This window comes from Cryptomeria japonica, chromosome 6 (genome assembly GCF_030272615.1).
Source record: "Cryptomeria japonica chromosome 6, Sugi_1.0, whole genome shotgun sequence".
Lineage (NCBI taxonomy): Eukaryota > Viridiplantae > Streptophyta > Pinopsida > Cupressales > Cupressaceae > Cryptomeria > Cryptomeria japonica.
The window spans coordinates 54,683,172-54,700,326 of record NC_081410.1 but is presented as its reverse complement, the minus strand read 5'-3'; the positions used below and the strand labels follow the sequence as shown (position 1 = coordinate 54,700,326).

Sequence of the window (17,155 nt, the reverse complement as noted above, 5' to 3'; positions counted from 1 at the left end):
TATGACAAAGAAGATAAAAGAGTGAAGATAGATTGGGATGAGCCCGAGGTTTTGGACTCGAGAGCTTTGATGGCCCCTATTTTATCATGTACTCGCAGATGGGTGGATGTACAACATCAGAAGTTGAGAGAGCAGAACGTATCGATGACTTTTACTTTGGAGGCAAGAACAGAAGAAGGAGAAGCAAGCGTGAGTGAGAACACTTCTCATCCTAGAGGTGCAAAGAGGAAAGAAAGACCTGAGAAAAGGGAATCTTCCAAGAAGAAACAAGAGGCCAGTCGAGATCACCCATCAAGCACATCTTCTCGACATGAAAAGAAGGCAAGCCAAGGGGAAGGTCAAGAGAAGATGGTACCTGAAGTTGATGAATCTATGGAATCCATGGTGCAAAATGATAAGCCAGAGAAGGGACAGACACCGCAACATTCATCAAGTCAATCTCCCCAAGTTGATGCTAATGAGCTGCATGAAGAGAAGAATGATGATGAAGCGACATCTCCTCTCCTAGAAGATGAACCATTGCCTAAAGAAATACAAGTTAGAGAAACAAGATCCGCCATCCCGGACTAGTTAAAAGAGAGACTGACAAGGGTAATTGTGGTTGAAGAGGAAGAAGATGTAATTGATTTAGAAAGCCTTATAGGAAATTCTCAGGAGGTAACAGAAAAGAAGGCCAGAAAGATGTCCAAGGTGATAAGGGATGAGACAGGATCCAAGAAATTGCAAATAGCTACACCAGTGGTGGACAAGTATGAAGGTGAGATTCTTGCAGATGAGTATGACTTAGAAACCTTTGAGCTTGGTCCACTCACTACTGAGCAAGTAATGGAAGAAGCAACCGATTCATTTGAAGCACTTAAAGACAAACTTAAGGAAGAAATGGAGAAGAATAGGAAGCTTGAAAGAGAGGTCGGTGCTTGGAGAGGCCATTTTAGTCATCTCAATCAGCCCTTGAGACGTCAGGATCCAGCGGTATCTCCTTTACAAGCACTTCCTCCCGAATCGGTTGGCGAAGCAGAAAGGGTCAAAAGGTTGGTTCAGCTTATGAGCTCTTGGATTGATAAATCCCACATGGTAGCTGTTGAATTTGCAACAAGAATGATGAAGACAATTCATCGAGCTATCCAGGTCCTTGAGATTATTCATAATTTAATGATAACTATAGTCGCTTTTGCTCACACTAGAGATGTTATCATTCCTGTCTTGCAAGTAATAAGACACAAGAAAAGATAATGGATGGAGGAACTCATAACTTACTACAGTGGTCAGCTCTACTCCAGATGAAAGAGGTTCTTTTTGAAGACATCAGCACCAAATGCAGTCAAGTTGAAGGTATCATCCATCCAATTCAAGATAAGGTGTTTGAAGTATTGTGTACCATCCTTGGCCGACGGATCGAGATTGAGACAGATGTGGACATCCAGGAGTTGGAGGATATAGTCAAGGTCATCTTTTGCAAGGAGGAGAATGTCATCACAAATCAGCAACGGGCCCTGATGTTCACTACCATGCTCCTGATTGAGAAGATCAAAGAACTCGAACCTGGATGGGAAACAGCTCTTCTCACTGCTTTTGATCAGGTCATTCACTTGGAGGAACGAATGAAGAATCTTCCTGAGATTCCCATTGCTGAAATTGAAGGAATTGTGTCCAGATTCGTTAGATATGCTAAGAAAGAGCATAGGAAAGGGAACAAGGTTCTAGAAGAAAGGTTGTTATAGGATGATGTGGCATCTTAATTATCATTGGTCTATGTTTCCTCGACTTTTGTGCCAATTAAATATTTGGCTATGCATTTAATAATGTTCATCTAAAAGGGGAACTTTTTGTAACAAACCCTAATTAAGGTTTAGGTGTCAAAATCTCAGCCATTGATCTTCTTTCGATCTGGGTCGTTCATTGTAATTGAGGATGTTGTATATACCCTCACTCTTTTTCATTTTGTCATTAGAAGAAGATTAGATGATTAGATATTAGAGAGAGAGATTAGAAGAGCTTAGAGAGAAAGTTATTGTGTAGCAAGATTGAGTAGTGAAGAAAGAATTTTGAACAATTGTTGTCCATTTGGCTTTGAGATCAATAAAATATTGAAGTTATGGTGTTTTATTGCAATACTTGTGGCTATCTTCATGGTTGTTTATCTTCTTGAATCATTCTTAGTCGAAGTAGTATTTAAGTTTGAAGGACTAAGTGTTGTGCTTGATTTTTGGTGAGATTCATATCCAAACCACTAGCTTCTTACTGATTGTAAGGACGCCTTGTGTGGTCAACTGGAGATATTGAGATTGCTTGAACATTCAATCATTATTGAAATATTGATATGTATCTTTATGATAGTATCTATAATTCTTGACTATTTGAAAATCACTAATCACCTTAGAAGATCGCATCAATTCCAGTAGAGTTGTAATTCCTTGGCAATACTGAAATTGGTAGAATCTTACCAAGTCTAGCCTACATCGAGTCATTCTTAGGATTAGATTAGAATTCATCTCTTGAAACCCCTATCTTTTGATCTTTTTTGAGAATTTGTTAGTATTAGGAAAATCCTGTTCCTGCAGTCAAACGAGAGCAACACGGACCAGCTTTCTCAGCAAGTGCGTAAGACCCCTTAAAGAAACAGCATTTACAACGACCACTGGTGCTTATCCACACGTAGAGATCCTACAGCGAAGAACCTTAAAGTCACCTTGATTGATCCTTTTCGCGATATCTTCAGCATTCAAAGGCTTTATTCAAGAGAGGATAAGGTACCATTTGAGTATTTTATTCTGTGTTTGATAGTGTACAAAATACATGTCAACAGAATTGGCGCTAGAAGGAGGGCGGCTTGAACCACACAAAAGTTGGATTATCAAAAGGAACAGAACTGTCCAAAATGTTTTTTAACATGATCATGTATCACGATGGTGTTGCCGCATGAAGGATTGAATGAGGTAGTACAACCTAATTTGGAAATAGGCAACATTCAGGAAGACATTGTTTCAGGATTGAATCACCTAGCGTGGAACGTAAAGAGAAGTGAAGCTGAGTATAACAGAGTTAGAATCATCTTGGAACAAGAGGAAGACAAAGCTAAAGAACGCCAAAGAGCCGCCGCCAGAGAACTTCGCAATCAAAGGAACCTGCAGTAATCTCTGCAAAACAGATTTTCACGCTGGATCGTATTGGTTCTTTCTCGCCCGAAAAACATCAAAGAATATTGAGGTCTACACCAGGCGCCAAAAATCTGAATGAGCTTCAGTTCACTTCAAGGTCAAAGCGAGTCAAAAGAGAAGATACTCCAAGGGAATTTGAGCCAAGATTAGAAGGCACTTCTGAGATATCACAAGCTCCGTCTCTTCAAGAACAAGTACAAGCGGCAATTCAAGCAAGTATCCAGGCAATTTCTCAACCAACAAGCTAGGCCAGTTCATCAAGTCTGCTGTCAAACTTTCAAATTTCGGGAAGCACGATGGCTCACAATGCTCCTCCTCCTCCTGCTCATGCAATCAACGGCACTACGTGGATGATCAACAATCCATCACCATTAGAATTTGTAATCTACCATGACATGCCAAAGAATCCAGAGAATTTCTATCCCAAATTCAATGTCAGTGATTTCAATCGTACAGCAGAGGATCATATCAAGATGTTCGAAGACCTTCTTCATAACAGGCGAGTCGAATATGGAGATGTAGCATGTAGGCTCTTTCCCTACTCATTAGGAGAAGAAGCATACTTCTGGTTCATTCACTTACCCACAGGATCAATTGGGACTTGGGATGCCATGAAGGATGCGTTTATTGCAAAGTTTGGTATACCAACCACACCAGCTAAGCTGTATAGACAATTTGTTGAGATTCGAAGGAGAGAACATGAGCCGATCACTTCTTTCAACAACAGGTTCCACAGGGCATACACGATGTTACGACATCCATACCTCATTGCTGACCCAAGGGAGATTTATTATGGAGCCTTAGATCATCTTACCGCCATGTTCGTAAGGACACATCCTATCCCGAATGATTTAAACGCAGCATATGCAAAGGCTATTGAAGTCAGTAAGCACATGGGACAAAGTATTATTGGGCCGCTACTTCATATGGGACCTGCTGCAGCACCAAACCAAATACAAGCAGTTAGTATGGCGTTAACCAACCAGACTCCAGTTATGAATCCTATTCCACAAGCTACATATCCTAGCATACAGCCGGCAAACCAGCTAGTGCTTCATCCCGGAGTTGCACTTTCACAAGCCCCACCAGCACAACCTGTGTACCTGCAAAATGCAACAAACTCTTCAAGAACACAGGAAGAAAAAGATGAAATGAAAGAGTTGATCGAACAAGTCAAGAAGTTGTCAACCGAAGTAACTCATTTGAGGAATCAAAATAATCAACTTCAAAGCATGCAAAGGATCAACCAAGGCCAACATGCAAAGAATCAAAATTTCCAAGGAAATAATAATCAAGGTTTCAAAAACAATTATCAAGGAAATAACAACCAGGGTTTTCAAAGGAGAACATGGAATACAGCTCCTAATAATGGAAACATGGTGATGCCATTAGACAACCCATCAAGTTCACAGAATCAAGAGAATCATCCTACCAGTAAAGTGTTTCTAGCAGAGGCGGCTTTGTCCAGTTGGTGTAGACTCCACAATACAAACCAGCATTCTGAGTTGCAGTGTCCTGAATTCAAAATTGCAGCCGACATATTCCAGCAAGAGATGCGCAGCAATGATCCACCTGAAAATCCTCCTACAACAGGATATGAAATGGTCCCAACTACACGGTATGATCAAGCCATGATTGTGGAAAGCTACAAGCATTTACCAGAAGGAGAAAATAACCAAGCTCAAAATGGGAGATTACCACCAGAATCGGCTAATGGACCAATGATACCTCCCAGTTCCCAATTTCCACCTGCATCAGCAAATGAACCTGTTGAAGACTCAGAGTATTATTTCCCGCCTTTGAATAATAGCGTCCTAGTTGAAGGAATAAAGGAGGTATTCCACTAGTCCTCAGGAGGTGTAGGTCCAAGAGTCTATCATAGAAATCAGAGAAATCAAAAACCTCTGACAACATCGATCCCTCCAAACAATTTCTCTACTCCTCCAAATCCATAGGCTAGTAATAATCCGGAGTATCCACAAGACGCGCGAGAATACAGACAAAGGAATGTCCCCTCTCCTGCAAAAGATGAAATGAAAAGACTGGCTATGTTGGTGTTGGAAGAACTCAAGAAGGTTAAAAATAGCCTGCCACTTTATGAGCTACTGAAGGTAACAGAGATTAAAGATGTTGTGATTAATAGTCTGAATGATTCAAACACAGTAAGGCCAAATGTTCAGAGTACGTCCAAAGAAACGGTCAACAATGTTCAAGCCACCATCAATGTAATTCAAGAGGAGGCTGATAACAAAGAACAATTTGAACAAGACGAATGTATGGTCCAGACCGTAGCCTTCCCCGTCAAAAAAGAAGATATGTTAGAAGGCAAGGTATTACTCAAAAGGGGCGAGGTTAAGAAAACTCAACCCGCCGTCAAAGAAAGTCTCACCACTAGTCAGATTCTTCCAGAAAAGGGAGTTGCCGTTAAGAAAGATGTGATCAAGAGAGGAAAACCTCTAAAGAAGACGGACGATTCAAAAGAAGAAACATCAGAAAAGGATAACAATCCGAAGGTCAACGAAGTAGAGAATCAAGAACATAATGGGGATTCCTCGATCCTTTCCCAAGGAAAAGATGAACCGGCCCCGCTCCTGCTATCAGTCAGAATTTTTGGGAAATTATTGCACAACTGCCTCTATGATTCAGGAGGTTCGAGTAATGTGATGCCCCTGGCTGTCTGTCAGAGACTAGGTATAACTCCTGCTCCTACCAGAAGAAAAGTCACTCAGTTAGACAAGACAGAAGTTCCAGTCATGGGAGAATTGAACAATATTCACATGCAATTGGCTGCAGACCCAAGGGTTCAAAATTTCATAGACATATCAGTCGTAGATATCCCTGACTCATATGGAATGCTCCTGAGTAGAGATTGGTCACGAAAGTTGAATGGGTATGTGTCAACGGACTTTGCACATATGTGGCTACCCTGGAGAGGAGTTCCGAACCAAATCAAAATCGACAGTACTCCAAGATTGAGACTTATGATAACTAAGTATGGAGAAGATAATGAGGTCCTATTCTTAGAAACGGATTTAGGGACATACAAACCTAAAGTGGAAGAAGTCTTGATGATATAGAACCTACAAGACAAAGACAGTCAACAAGAAGTGATGGAATCTACAGAGATTGTTGTGGAAAGTGACCAAGGATCCGACCAAGAAGATGATGGAATGTTTGAAAATTTTAGGAAATTCGTCCACAGGAACGTGCGACAAAGTATGCAACTTGGCAACATGGCGTCCATCCGAGATCTACTCCTCCCCAATTGGTGTAGGATACATAATGCCGTCCATTCAGAACTATCCTGTGCTTTGTGCCAGACTGCATTAGAACAAGTATACAAGAGGGTCCCACAGGCATTGATTATAGAAGGAATTGAAGACCCAGGAGTTGAAAGTTCCTCAGAAGATGAAACTTTATCCGACACATCAATCAAAAGCCAGGAGGACCAAGAGACGGAAGACCAAGGAAATGCAATATGGACATTAAGGTTCGATGGATCTAAATCCAAACAAGGATCTGGAGCAGCCTTCGAATTAATTAGCCCGACAGGAGAGACTTACCTAGCCGCTCATAGACTACAATTTCCTTGCACCAACAATGTGGTTGAGTATGAATCCTTGATTCATGGGTTATTGTTGGCTATCAGGAAGAAAGCTAAAATACTGCAAGTATATGGAGACTCAGAAATAGCTATAAGACAAATCATAACGCAGTACGTCTGCCATGACAAAAGGCTGACTAGATACCGGAATCGAGTTTGGGACCTCATCGAGAGTTTTGAGGCATTCAATATCAAGTCCATATACAAGCACCAGAATCAAGTGGCTAATTCCCTTGCACAAGCCGCCAGCTCTTTGATTCCATTAGCGATGGAAGGATTGAAGAAGTTCACAGTAGAGCTAACCTCAGTACCTTCAGTCCCCGATAACATCACTAATTTCCAAGTGTTTGAAGATGACAAGCATATACTGGATTTCTTGACCAACACAGATGTCTTCTTAGCCCAAATCATTGATGAAGAAGTGGAGGGAGCAGAATTGGATGAAGGAGGAGTTTTGAATTTGAAAACAAACACTATTCCAAAAGGAATGGTGGAGTTAGAGAGAATCTTTGATCCCGACAAATTGAAAGAGATAAAAAGCCACAGCATGGAAGGAAATATGTGTGACGCAATCGATGTCGGTGATGGTAGACAAGTCAAGAACGTGTTCATTGGAAAAGCCTGCACTGCACCAGAAAGAAATGGTATCTTGAAAAATGTAAGAGATTTCCCAGATGTCATCGCTTGGAGTTATGAAGATCTTAAGACTTATGATACTGCAATTATTACTCACACGATCCCTTTGAAGCCAGGAAGTAAACCGTTTAGATAAAGACAAAGGCCGGTCAATCCTCTGCTAGAACCCCTAATATATCAGGAAGTTAAGAAGTTGCTCTCAACCAAAATTATCTTTCCAGTAAGACATTCGACATGGGTCACCAACCTAGTTCCTGTCAGGAAAAAGAATGGAGAGATCAGATTGTGTGTTGATTTCAAAAATCTCAACTGAGCTTCAGAAAAGGACAATTATCCACTGCCATCGCTAGATGAAGTATTGCAGATTGTCAACGGATCACAGATGATGTCTTTTCTGGACGGATATTCAGGTTATAATCAAGTATTGGTCGAGCCTGAAGATCGACTAAAGACCGCTTTCACTACCAAGTGGGGAACATTTGCATACAAAAGAATGCCTTTTGGGCTTATCAATGTTGGGGCCACATTCCAGAGAGCCATGGATATTGCCGTTAGAGACCTAATTGGGAAATGCATTATCATATACATGGACGACATCACAGTTTTCTCCAGGAAAAGAGAAGATCATGTGGATGATTTAAGAAGAGTCTTCCAAAGGTGCAAAAGATATGGTGTTTCTCTCAATCCAAAGAAATGCATATTTGGAGTAACAGAAGGAAAGTTGTTAGGACATGTTATTTCAGAAAGGGGAATCTCTATAGATCCTGAAAGAGTGAAGGCTATATCAACCATCAACTTGCTAGCCAGTAAGAAGGAACTCAAATCATTCTTCGGCAAGATCAACTTTGTCAAAAAATTCATCACCGGGTTTGCCGAGATAGTCAAGCCTTTGAATGAGATGTTGAAGAAGGATGCAAAGATTGAATGGACGACACAGGCCAAGAGAGCATTCGAGGAAATAAAAACGACAATCGCAGAAGCACCAGTACTAATCAGTCATGATTACATGAAGCCCTTCTACCTGTATTCCTTCACCTCTGAATACACTTGTGCGGCTATTCTCACCCAGAGAAGTGAAGAGAAGGACGAGAAACCAATTGCATTTATGAGTACCCCGTTGAAAGATGCGGAACTCAGATATCCCAATATTGAGAAACAGGCATATGCATTGGTCAAAGCCATTAAAAAATTCAGACATTACCTCTTAAGGGCCAAAATCTATGCAATTGTACCGGATGCAGCAGTCAAAACCCTCCTCATGCAAAATGAACTAGGAGAGAGAAGAGGCAAGTGGGTCGCCATTATTCAAGAGTTTGATATTGAAATCCAGCCTATGAAACTTGTTCGAGGGCAAGCTTTAGCGCAAACACTGGCAATTGACGGACCCGGGTTAATCCAACAAGTTTATGAATTGGAGGATGTCACCCCAGATGAATGGTACAAGGAAATTGTGACGTACCTACTCAACAACAAGTGCCCGGCTCGCATGACACCCACGCAGAAAAGAGCATTAAGGATAAAGTGTCAGCATTATATGCTTCAAGGATCTGTCCTATATCGCAGGAATCACGAGGGAATATATCTGAGGTGTGTTGGCAAAGATGAGGCCAAACAAATAATTGAACATTTTCACTCCAAATTCGGGACAGGAAATGGAGCTAACCTGGCTACAACTCATCAAATCCTGAGGGCAGGATATTATTGGCCTACACTTTTCAAAGACACATTTAATCATATCAGGACTTGTCACACTTGCCAAGTCGCCGCCTTCAGAGAAAAGAATTCTGCCATGCCACTAAATCCAGTGATCGAAGCGAGACCATTTGCAAAATGGGGAATGGATTTTATTGGTGTCATCAACCCCGCATCCTCGACACAACACAGGTATATCATCACTGCTACTGATTACTGTACCAGATGGTCAGAGGCTCAAGCTCTCAAGGTATGCACTACTGAGGCTGTAATTAAGTTCTTGGAAGAAAACATTATCACAAGATTTGGGTGTCCCTATGCATTGGTTTGCGACAATGGCTCAGCATTCACATCATTGAGATTTTCAAATTGGACTTTTGAGTACGGTATAACCCTTAAATTTTCATCAAATTATTATCCTCAGGGTAATGGGTTAGCTGAGTCAACTAACAAAAACCTACTCAATGTTATCAAGAAACTGCTGGAGAGAAGTCCGAGAGAATGGCATACCCAATTGAGATTTGCCCTCTGGGCAGGTAGAATCTTACCAAGTCTAGCCTACATCGAGTCATTCTTAGGATTAGATTAGAATTCATCTCTTGAAACCCCTATCTTTTGATCTTTTTTGAGAATTTGTTAGTATTAGGAAAATCTTGTTCCTGCAATCAAACAAGAGCAACACGGACCAACTTTCTCAGAAAGTGCATAAGACCCCTTGAAGAAACAGCATTTACAACGACCACTGGTGCTTATCCACAGGTAGAGATCCTACAGCGAAGAACCTTGAAGTCACCTTGATTGATCCTTTTCGCGATATCTTCAGCATTCAGAGGCTTTATTCAAGAGAGGATAAGGTACCATTTGAGTATTTTATTCTGTGTTTGATAGTGTACAAAATACACGTCAACAGGACTGTATGCTGAATATTTATTCATTTATTCAGATTCACCCCTTGACCCCTTTTCTCTTTATGCTGAATGTTTATTCATTTATGCTGAATATTTATTCAGATTCCTACTTGACCCCTTTTCTCTTTTTCTTCTGATCGATCTGGTGTACATATCTGTTTTGTTCTCTTCTTATTCACATACCACACATCTTCCATCTCACAAGTTTTCTCTTATTTATATCTCCAAAGAGGACCGATTCCAAAGAGACGTCCTTCTTCATTAAGTAACCTTTCAGATAAAACACATCTTCACCAATCGCACCACTTCATTTAAACAAACAAATCAAACTTTATTTAATGCTGCCCAACAAGAGTTTTGTCTTTTTATAATAAAACTAATCGCTTTCTTAAAACTCACTCTCTAATAAACAAATCGTATTTGCTTTACTTGTATCCTCTGAATTTGCTTTGACCAAGAGTTTACCTCAAATTGGTTTCTTTCAAGAATTTGCACCTTTCCTTCAATAATCTTCATCGCTGCCCTTGCCTTTACTAATCACATTTGATGGGAATTAAGGTATGGTTCAGATATTATTCCGAAGGCTCTAACCATTGCCGCCTAGACAAAAATGTTGTCGCTCAATTCGTGTGACATATTATTTTATTTATTTCTTGCTTGTTATCTCCTGCAGACTTAGATAGCATAATTACTTGCTTGGTACCATAGATGAACTACTCACCACTTGGCAAAACTCGCCAAGGCCTGAAAAAAAAACTCAGGAAAAACTCGGCAACTTAAAAACACGCTTAAATTTAATTAAAAATGCATTTTTTTGCAAAATTTAATCAGAAGATGCATCCAATGAGTCAATAAATGAGAACAAAAAAGAAACAGGCTGAGTCTAGATGTATTTAAACATAAAGTGGGTACAAAATCACATCCTAATGAGAAATGTTGATGGCTAGAAGCAAAATAGTAAATAGTTTTTGTAGAACTAAAAGTAAATACATAAATACAATTACATCTTCCTCTTCCCAGCTCTAGTAAAAACTAGGGGAGAGGTAGAACTAGAGGGTCTAGTCCTAGAAGTCTATTGAGGGCGTGCCTCGTCCTCCATCCTGGATGTAGCTCTGCCTCTAGCTGCACCTGGCACTAGCAATGACTCATCCTCCTCATCCTCCTCAATGTCACCCAGTGTGAAACCAAATCCACCCCCTTCCTCTTCCGTAACTTGCCTCTCCAAATCATTGATGTCATCCTCTGTAAACAATGAGACTGCTCCTACGTTGTCCAATCACTGTAAGGATCTATATCATCCAAATCAATTGGACCAGTTGGTGCTTCCTCTACCTTCCTTATGCCCAACCGAAGATTATATGGCACAAAGACAAGGTCATTAAGGCGTTTTTGGGCTAACTTGCTCCTCTTCTTCGTGTGGATGGCCTTAAACAAGCTCCAATTGCACTCACAACTGGATGAACTACAATGCTGACATAAGATTATGAGGGCAAAAATTTTGAGATTCGAGGTATTTCCACCCCAACTTTGCCACCAAGCATCTACAAAATAAAATTAGGTTGAGGGTAGCGCCCTCGCGGGGGTCTGAGGGTGAGAAATAGAGGGGTAGAGAGATAGGTCTAGATCTTGGGGGAGAGAGGAGAGAGTGACATAGAGACTGGTAGAGAGGGGGATAGAGGAAGAGTGATGGGGAGATAGATAGGTCTAAAATTCAACACAAATAAAGTGAGTGAGATAGAGAGAGCGATAGAATGCTAATAGGAGCCTGTTGATTACTGAAATTTGACTAAGTCTGAAAATTTAAAAGATCTTCTAAAACCTAGAATTTGCATTATAACTCCTAGAGATCTGAAACTGTTAATTTTAGGCAATCAGATGTTAATTTAAGCAATTAGATTATAGTTAGACAGTGAATAACCAGTAACAGCAATAAAGCACAAGACAAAAGACACCAATACACTGGGAAAGCCTCCCACTTGGAGGTGAAAAACCCAGCCTCAAATGCAATATGTATTATCTCAAATGTAGACAATTTACAAGGCAATGACTTATCTCAGATTGCTGTTCAAGATATCAGTGAAGAATGCAGCCCTTCATTAACAGCAGATGATTAGGAGGAGCAGCAGATGTCTAGATCAGATTCGCACAAGAGACCTTATTGAATTCACATGAAGATTTTTGACAACTTCGCCACACACAATCGCCTTATACAAGTTCGCATGAGGAAGGATCGCTGCTAGGAGTGCAGATAGCATTTGGTGATATGATGATTGACTAATGGCTTCATTTGCTGTTATATTTATATCCATCTTAGCGCCAACCCTCAAGTTGGCTTACATTGATTTATTGCACCCTCAAGTCGGCTTGAATTGATTTATTTTATTTATTGCCTTTAACGTTACAAGTTTGGGTCCAGCCCAAAGCAACAATTTAGTGTCGCCGTGTTACAAGTTACAATTAATTTTCTCCACGCTACATGATTGGGTCCAGCCCAAAATTCGATTTACATAATAGATAATACATATGTATTTTAATTGTCATTGACAACATTAAAATACAATAGATAGGTATCCGAGCTAGCTACTATTTCAACAGAAACCACTCTCAAACATCCTATCAATATATACATGAAATATAACTTAAAGTATAAGAAATGAAATATGACTTATACTTAAATGTTATATTTCATGTATATATATTCTGATGAAGAGAATGAGACTGACTTGAAAAAAAACAAAAGATAATTTTTTACATGTTTGGGCCTTTTTTTTAAATGCAGCCGAGTTTTTCCTGGAAACTCGCCGAGTTTTTGTGAAAAACACGCCAAAAACTCGGCGAGTTTTTCCTAAGAATTCAGTGAGTTTCTTCTGTGAGTTAAAGTCATAAATACTCGCCAAGCAAAAAAACTCTCAAGTTTTCGGCGAGTAGTCCATCTATGCTTGGTACATTAATTTCTTGGATCTAGAATTACAGAAAATCGTGGTGTCTTGTGAATAAGATGATTTTCCGAGCAATGAAAATGTATTTAAATATATTCTTGAATCTTATTTATTACTCAATTTATTTCTGATTTCCTGAACATTTAATGATAGATATTATTATCGGGGGCATGACAAAGTATAAACTTAACAAAAGATTAGCAGCATTTTTAAGAAGACAAATTAATTTGTGACCGCTTCCACAGAAACCTATTTGTGCATGGCAATGAGGTTGATGACAATCTGCCTGCTTTTGAGTTTGACTGCAGCAAGTGCATGATGGACCACGGCCTTAGAAACAATTTCCTTATTGATAACCATTAAGGCCACACTGCAGGGGCAGTAATTATGAGCTTGTAAGTACCCAAGACTTTAATGGAGTTTGCTTCCTTGAATGAATGTATGAACTAGTTTTAACGACGTCCATGAGACCATCAGTCTATGGGACTAAGAGCAGCATTGTTAATTATAGCTTAGTATTATTATAGCGGTATTATTGCTATTACAGCGGGATGCATCTAGCTTTTTTCTAGACACATGCTAGAATGCTGATGTGGCATTCTATAATTAATGTTTGGACTGTGGACCCTTAATTTTTTTTGTGGGATGTCACAAATTTTGTGTTATGTCTATGTACCAAACGGTAAAATTTGTTAGTAAAAGCTTTTTGTAAAAGACATGTATATAATTCAAACCTTGGCATTTCAAAAAAAGTAATACTATGCAATCTTTTGTTCCCCAACGCCCATCATTGTAATCAAACTGATGTGTCTCATGGGCTAGAAAAGAAAGATATAATCAGATATTGCAATACCTTCCCCACAAATTTAACTCAGAATACAACCCCACTTTTTATACTACAGCTGAATTAATCGCGTACCCAGAGCTGTGTTGAGAATAAAAAAGTCATTTCACTTTAGTATCGTACAGCTGAAATGATTTCAGCTAAAGCGTTTTCTTTGAAATCATCATCTGATCATAATAATAATAATAATAATAATATCGGTGCTTAAGAAAAAGAATTAAATACTGAAACCTAAAGCTTGTTGGAAGTGTAAGAATTAAATCAATATGCTAGAAAAGAAGCTTCCTCACTTCATATTAGCTAAGAAAGGGGCTTCAGTGGATAAACATCGGTGGGTTGCTAATATTCTTTCATAGAACTATGTTTTGTGAATTCTTGTCACTTGAGGTTTCAGGCAGTGGATTTTAATAAGGTACACAGCATTTCTATTTGACAAAGAAAAAAGAAACAAGTACCTGAGTGGATCATTTGTGGAATTGGGTACAAAAACAACGGGAAGTGCGAGAAGAGAGTGGTACAAATGGGCAGCCAGGGCAGCAAATGCCCCATCGTTGCAGGGGTAATGATACAGAACACAGGTCATCTCTTCATCCGCTTTTCTGATGGCATACCTTGCTGCTATCGAACTCATGTTCCTCCATATTGATCCACCTTTCGCTGATAGGATTCCAGAAAGCCTATACAACCCAGACATACTGTCCATGGGCTTTCAAATTAGGGCATCTGAAGGCGCTATGTTTGTATATGCTTCTGTATATGCCTGATAGCTTAAACATTCTACTGCCATGGAGCTGCCTATAAGATTTAGTGTGTTGCCGCCATGAACAATAATAATGCTTTGTTCTCTCACGGCTTTATATTGGATTCGGGTTTTCCGTTGCTTTTTATGTGATTTAACTAGTATATCTATATTTAAAAATATAGGCAAATTACGTCGAGAGATATGCAGTGTCATATAGTTGGAGACAAGTGGCAAGGGTTCTATTTTATTTGGAGTAATAAAATAACACCTCCACAAAAACTAAAAATGGCATATTTCATGCATTTATCTGTCATTTGCATGTCAAATTGTTTCAAAATTGAAAAAAAATTTACGGACATTTTGATGTCATTGTAGATGCATCTCGGCATAATTATCATATTTGTTTTTTTATCTAACAAAGCCTTACGAATGAATGAAGGAATTTTAATGACATCTATTAGATCCAACAATCTAAGGGATCAAGATGAAACAAGTTAATTTGTTTTCATGATGGCTCTCTTGCTATGAATCTTGAGTAAGAAACTTGCTATTTTGTGAAGTCTTGTCTCTTCAAAAAGTTCATTCAAACTATCCACCTTTAATTCGTTATCAAACTAATTGCCGATATCATCATACGTTGCACACACTTTGATGAAATGTCATTTTGTTTCCACCGCCCTCTTATTGTAAAAGATGCACATCCTTTCTTCCCAGTCTATTTTGGGAACCTTCAATCTACCAGTTTTGCATCTCAAATGATGAGATCTCGTCCTTGACTATGCAATTATAATTTTGGCCTTTCTGTTGATTGCGGATCTCAAATACACTTTTTCATTGTGTTCCCAAGTGATATTAAATTCTTTAATATACTATGTTTTTTTCTTGCCTAACTGTTTTGTCCACATAACATTCTTAAATTTTTCTAACACCCACTTTTTTATCTCTTCTTTAGTGTTAGGGCAGTCATGAAGATTTATGTTACACTTGTTCAACCACTTGCTATTTTGATTTTTCTAGTTCTTTTTTCCTACGAGTTAGCTTCTCCTCTTCCATAATCATTTTGGGCCAATGGTGCTTATCCATATTTTCAACCTTCTTTAGGTAACATAACAGCCAAATGACCGATGAGCCTCAATTGGAAACATACCAACTTCAGCTAAAAGAATATCATAAGGTATCGATGATTTGACTTTAAGGTTGTTGGTGATTAGATGTTTTTTAAATTCTTTTTATTTGTCGTCATTTGTGATTTGACATGCTATTCCCCTAGACTTCACATTCGTAAAGAATAATCGACACCACTAACAAACTGAAAAGGGTTTTCTTAGTCTTCCAATCCCACAACTCTGCTTTTGGACATTTGTTTAGAAGAAGGTATAAAGTTCTCCTTCCCCCTTGTGTCCTCTTTGATCTACATGTCTTCCAACTAAGCCTATAGTGAAAATTAATTCCTAGATACTTGTATTCCACCACTACCTCCAAGGGGTTGCCCTCAAAGATAAAATTGGCTTGTTACTTCTTTTTCAAATAGAAGGTCATGACTTTGGTCTTGTTGGTATTCACTTGCATCCCAACTTCCTAACAAAAGAGCTTGAGAGCCTTCAAATACTCTCTCAAACCTTGTGCAGATTTAGCAATAAGAATAAGATTGTCTACATATAAAAACAACTTCACCACGTATCTCACCAACTAGATACCTTCTCCATTAGTATTGTTTAACCACTCTTCAAGTTTATCAATATATAAACCAAACAAAGTGGGAGATAGAGGACACCCTTGTTTGACCCTGATGTCACTGTTGAAGCACTTGGACATCCCCTCTTTAGTTTTGATTTTAGCTCTAACTTGCTCATAGGGTTTGTAGACAACAACTCTAAAATCCTCTGGTACCCCAAGTTATTCCATTTTGTGCCCAAAGCTTATCCCCAGGAATAGTATCAAAAGCTTTTTTGAAATCAACAAAGCAGTAAAAAACTTCTCCTTTGTTGTCCCATTTTTTTTAATGAAATGCCTTAAAGTGATGCAATGGTCAATGGTGGAATGTTTAGGTCAGAAACCGGCTTGCCCTCTAGCCCTTTTCCCTCTTTTTCTGCCTGTTTATTGATTCTACGCTCTAGCATGCTTCCCAACAACTTTCCAAAGAGAGGATTGACCATAATAGTATGGTAACTAGAGGGGTTATTGATGCCTCCACTTTGATGTAGAGGTATAACAACACCAGTTGTCCATTCAACTAGAAAGATGTTTTGGATAACCCTATTAAAGATTTTCTTTGTACATGGAGCTAGGAGATTAACACCCCATTTTAAAAAATCTACTTGTAAACCATCAATATCCCATGCTTTACCACTTGCCAAATTCTTTATACCTTTTTTTATGTCTATCACTAAAAAAATCTCAACTTACGTGTCAATTGTGGGTAGCTTACATTTCTCATTTGTCCATTCATAAAGGAACTTTGCATATTCAACCCACTGGACATCTATGATATTATTTTCTATTTGCTTTCTTTTTTGTTGTAACTCTCTCCAAAAATTTTTGGGGTTGTGTTTCCCCGAAGCAATTAGCTCCTTCCTTCTTGAAATTGCATATCTTTCTTTTTTTTTATCAATTGCTTGTATATAATCTTGTT

At 39.0% G+C, this 17,155-nt stretch overlaps 1 protein-coding gene across 2 annotated transcripts in view; it reads right to left on the bottom strand.

Moving 5' to 3' along the window:
* LOC131064217 (uncharacterized) overlaps nt 1-14,640 on the bottom strand; it is a 105,258-nt gene extending 90,618 nt beyond the window's left edge. For both annotated transcript variants that reach the window (XM_057998298.2, XM_057998299.2), the window contains exon 1: nt 14,237-14,640. In XM_057998298.2, the coding sequence (XP_057854281.2) occupies nt 14,237-14,484 (248 nt within the window). In that variant the 5' untranslated portion in view covers nt 14,485-14,640. The remainder of the gene's footprint in view (nt 1-14,236) is intronic.
* Nucleotides 14,641-17,155: the final 2,515 nt, after the last annotated feature.